The 4458-nt window shown below is 36.2% G+C and overlaps 1 protein-coding gene across 1 annotated transcript; it reads right to left on the bottom strand.

Annotated features, from left to right (window-relative positions):
• Positions 1 to 740: 740 nt before the first annotated feature.
• LOC104943932 (translational activator GCN1-like) lies at positions 741 to 3584 on the bottom strand (the record flags this gene model as incomplete). Its single annotated transcript, XM_010769401.1, has 4 exons — positions 3557 to 3584; positions 2520 to 2622; positions 2362 to 2425; positions 741 to 872 (listed from the first exon to the last, which is right to left on the bottom strand). Coding segments are annotated over exons 1-4 (317 nt in total), but the record flags the coding sequence as incomplete, so codon positions are not given.
• Between the last annotated feature and the right edge of the window lie 874 nt (positions 3585 to 4458).

The following is a 4458-nucleotide window of genomic DNA, read 5'->3' as shown; positions in this document are numbered from 1 at the left end:
CTGATAAGCTTTATTTAGTTTTGATCCAATGCTGCACAACTGAACTGATCCAATGCTGCTGTGAAAGAAAGAAGCTATATCCATGTTGGATAGAATATCCAATTTAAATAAAAAAATAACCGTAAGGGACAACTTGAATGCTTTTTTTTCTCTTAATGCATTGCATAAAGATCGGATCGGGAAATTGTCAAAATCAAATGATCAGAATCGGATCGGGAGCAAAAAAAGGTGATCTGGACATCCCTACTAGAAACAACATTAAAGGTCCCCTATTATACTGCTAGTTTCTACTCAGCAGAAACTCAGCTAAATGCTCCCGTGATGAAACGCCATCATGTTCCAAACCACATCAAGGATTATTTCTGAAACAGTATGGAGCTCAGGGTTTACACATACTCTCTCCAGTACAGGTTAGCTCTGAGTGTTAGCGATGCTAACGTAAACAAAGACCATATTACGTCCAAAACACGTATCAGTGTTTCTGATATTAACGTTTCTGATAGGCCCGTGGGTGTAAAGCCCGCCCACATTTCAGATATTACGTCATGACGCAGCAAATCTGGATCAGCTCCGTTGTAGCCCCGTTTTTAGAGATTTGGGTACGGAGGAAAAGAGAGGGTTTTGTTTTCTGACGCTGCGTGAGTTCCCCGACACACCGGGGACACATGTTGATGTATAGAAGACATCAGAAAGTGCATTTGCATGATAGGTCCCCTTTAAACCCTCTGAATCTTCAGTACCTGGGCGTTCCGGTCTTGCTGATGACTCCGCTGCTCAGCAGGCTGTGGAGGAGACTCGTCACCAGGACGTCCGGCTGGGTTTCTGCCAGCTGGGAGATGACGGAGAGCAGCTCTCTGCGGGAGGCGGCATCTCTGAGGAGCACACACACACATCCAGGTCAACACAAAGGATACACAAGCTAGATATCGCTGCTGCAACAGGTTATAGAAACGTGCGTTCATCATAAAACATAATGTGCTGAATTGACCCTTGACATGTATCCGCTCAATGTGTTATTTTTCCATTAAATTCATTTTAAATTTATGCAAGTTTCGGAGAAGATCTATCCTGCCTTTTGGTGAAAATTAAAACATGTTATTGTTCATTTCAATAAAACTGAGAAATACTTTTTGTTAATATATATATTTTTGCATGAATAAATGTAATTTTCTTTACACACACATATAATACATAACATCCACTTTGGGCCGATGCAACAGTAACTAGATATTGCTGACCAGACCTAAATATGGAGTGTGGACTGCTACTTGGAGAGGTCCCAGTTCACCTCCTGCCCTGCCATGGTGCCCTTGAGCAAGGCATCGGACATTTTTTGTCCAAGTTTTGCCTGAATGAATGTTATCTTTTTTGTCTTAAATGTGCCTTTTTTGCATTCTTGCAATCCGTTAATAACACCTCTTCAAATGTAAAACCTCCATAATGCTGTGCACGCTTTCCTCTGCTGTCAAGCCATCATTTCCCACACCGCCACATGCTATCAAGACCCCAAACAGCACACTTAATATTAGGGCTGTGCAATTAATCGTATTTTAATCGCAATTACGATTTTGGGTTGCTACAATTACGAAACCAACATAATCGAAAAAAACAATTATTTTGTTTGCGAGGTTGTGACAGTGCACTACAACATATTTGATCTAATTGATTTTTATTTATCATATGTAGTAGTTTGTGGAAGTGCACTCCAAAATATTTGTTGATCTTGTTTATTGGTATTTATTATTTTTATATTATTCATTTAAATGTATCATTTATTTTTGTATTGGTTTTTCAGTTGAATTATACGTTCAGGGTAATCAACAGTTAAAAAGATATATGTTCAAATTATTATTTGTATTTGTTTTAAAGTTCAATAAATGGATGTTTTCAAAGTCAATGAATAATCATGATATCAATTATTGACCAAAATAATGATTATGATTTTTGCCATGATCGCACAGCCCTACTTAATATATATAATATCCTGCTTTATATTTAGTTTACTGTAAATTGGTATTTCAACATGTATATTTTCTACTTTTTTAACGCTGTTTAATTTATATTTGAGATGTTTTTACTCTATGAATTTCTCTTATATGCAATGCCTTGTGTTTTGTGCTGCTGCAACGCAAACATTCCCCACATCGGGATCAATAAAGCACATCTCATCTTATCATTGAAAATATAAGATGTATAAAATGATTATTGCATCATGCTGACAGAAGCTTCTATCAATCCCATATATCAACGAGGACCGGCTCAACAACAAACACCTCCCTCTCCATGCAATGCAAACATATCTTTTAATATAAACAAAAACTAAATGAGGTTTAATCCATTAATAATCCAGCTTCCACTCACTTGTATCTGTGCGGCGTGAGACAGAAGAGCTTGCATAGTCCTTTGATGGCAGGCTCAGGTAACTCTGGAGAACGAGAGATTTTAAAGAAGCGTTAGTGGTGATGATAGCAGTCATTTAAACGTTAAAGGGTGGAACATGAGACGTTAAATCCCCTCACCTTTGCCCTTTGTACACAGCTTCAGCGCCCCACAGATCTCCTTGCGCTCCTTCACACTGGCTGTGGTCACATTGGCAGCAAATTTCTTCAGTGTGTCTGAAACCTGGAGAAATAAAACACAAGACACCTTTATTCTACCGAGAGGGATCAGCATTTTATTATGTATTATCATACCTTTTACTGCTGTGTCTATTTAAGTGTTAAACTGTTGTTAAAGCTTTACCTAATACATGAAAAGATACACAAATGAAGCTCATTATTATGACTTTGTTTTAATACGGTGTACATGGTGTTGTTTTAACCTATAGTTGTTTTATTGTTAATAAAGTGTGCCTACTTTGTAATATAGTATGTAAGTCTACTCTTCTTACTAATCGGCACTGTCTTTTTGCTGTAATGGAGTACATTTCCCCGTTGCAGGACAAATAAAGGATTTTAAACATCTGGTTAAAATGTGAAATATGACTAATGTAAGTTTTAGGTTTGTTCTTCAAATTACTTTTAAAATACAAAGACAAAAGAGTTCCCTTTTTCGGGTCTGCAAAAAAAGTGAATAGCAATACACACTGAGTTCCATGTTTTTAAACGTTGTCAACAAAAACAATCAAACTATCCCTTTGTCAACATGCTAACTAACTTCAGTAGATTTAAAGAACCCACTCTTTATCATTAAACTCCTTATAGAAGGCGTGGCTTAGTGTATCATCACACGAGATGCTAGTCTGCTTAATTTAGGTTAATTCAAACAGTTTACATTAAAGGATATTAAGTTAAAACACCAGAAGATATAGATTACAAAACAATAAATCATGAAATTAAAACCTAATCTCAATGCTACCGTTAGCATGGTGACGTCACAGCACGTTAGCATCCAGCTAACAGCCTGCTATCAGCTTTTATTGAACACCGTCTTTAAATCGCGAAAGACAGCAGTGTGTTTATGAAGCGGAAGTAAACATATACTTGATTGGGTTTTTGTAGCATTCTTGAATTCATGAATGAAAGCGGAAAATGTTTTAAAAACCAGCCTCACAAACCTGCGTGTCCGCCGCCATCTTGCCGGTCTTGCTGCAGGAAGAACTTGCCGATGTCACTTCCGGGTCACAAAAGCTACGTACGTGATTTTTTCGAATTGTAATTTGAAATGCTTTTAACAATATTATAAGTATTTATTGTTTTATTATTGTATTTAAATCGTTTATGTGGAGTTACATGTCTGAAATATTTTTGTCAATAAAAAAATAAAATCGAAACCAAAAGCAGAGCTGGGAGAACTACTTAGATCTGGTACTTGAGTAAAAGTACAAGTACTCAGATCTTTATTCCACAGGCCATAAGACTGCTAAACACCTGAGCTCTGTGAAGTGCCTCCATAAACATTCATCTGTTTGTCATCTTGCAATTGACTTATTTATCTAAATAGTTATCACCGCAATAAACCGTATTTAATTACGTCTAAATGTACAATATTTAATTATGTTCTATTCTTGTATAGATCATATTCTATTTGCATGTATAAAGACTTATTGCACTATTTTGTATTATATTTTGTTATGTATGTTGCATCCTTGGTGGAGCTCAGGTCAGAAGAATTTCATTGCCATTTTTACACTGTAGCTTTGTGCATATGACAATAAAACCTTTGGACCTTTGTAGTTGTGTTAAATTAGAAGTGCTCAGATCTTGTACTTGAGTAAAAGTAGAAATACTCAGATCTTGTTCTTGTGTTAAAGTAGAAGTACTCAGATCTTCTACTTGAGTAAAAGTAGAAGTACTCAGATCTTGTACTTGAATAAAAGTAGAAGTACTCAGATCTTGTACTTTAGTAAAAGTAGAAGTACTCAGATCTTGTACTTTAGTAAAAGTAGAAGTACCAGAGTGTAGGAATACTCTGTTACAGTAAAAGTCCTGTATTCAAAATGTTCCTCAAGTAAAAGTA

The sequence above is a fragment of the Notothenia coriiceps genome, unplaced genomic scaffold (assembly GCF_000735185.1).
Source record: "Notothenia coriiceps isolate Sejong01 unplaced genomic scaffold, NC01 NC01_scaffold00007202, whole genome shotgun sequence".
NCBI classification, from domain to species: domain Eukaryota; kingdom Metazoa; phylum Chordata; class Actinopteri; order Perciformes; family Nototheniidae; genus Notothenia; species Notothenia coriiceps.
The sequence above is the reverse complement of the archived record's forward strand: the minus strand, read 5'-3'. Positions and strand labels throughout refer to the sequence as shown.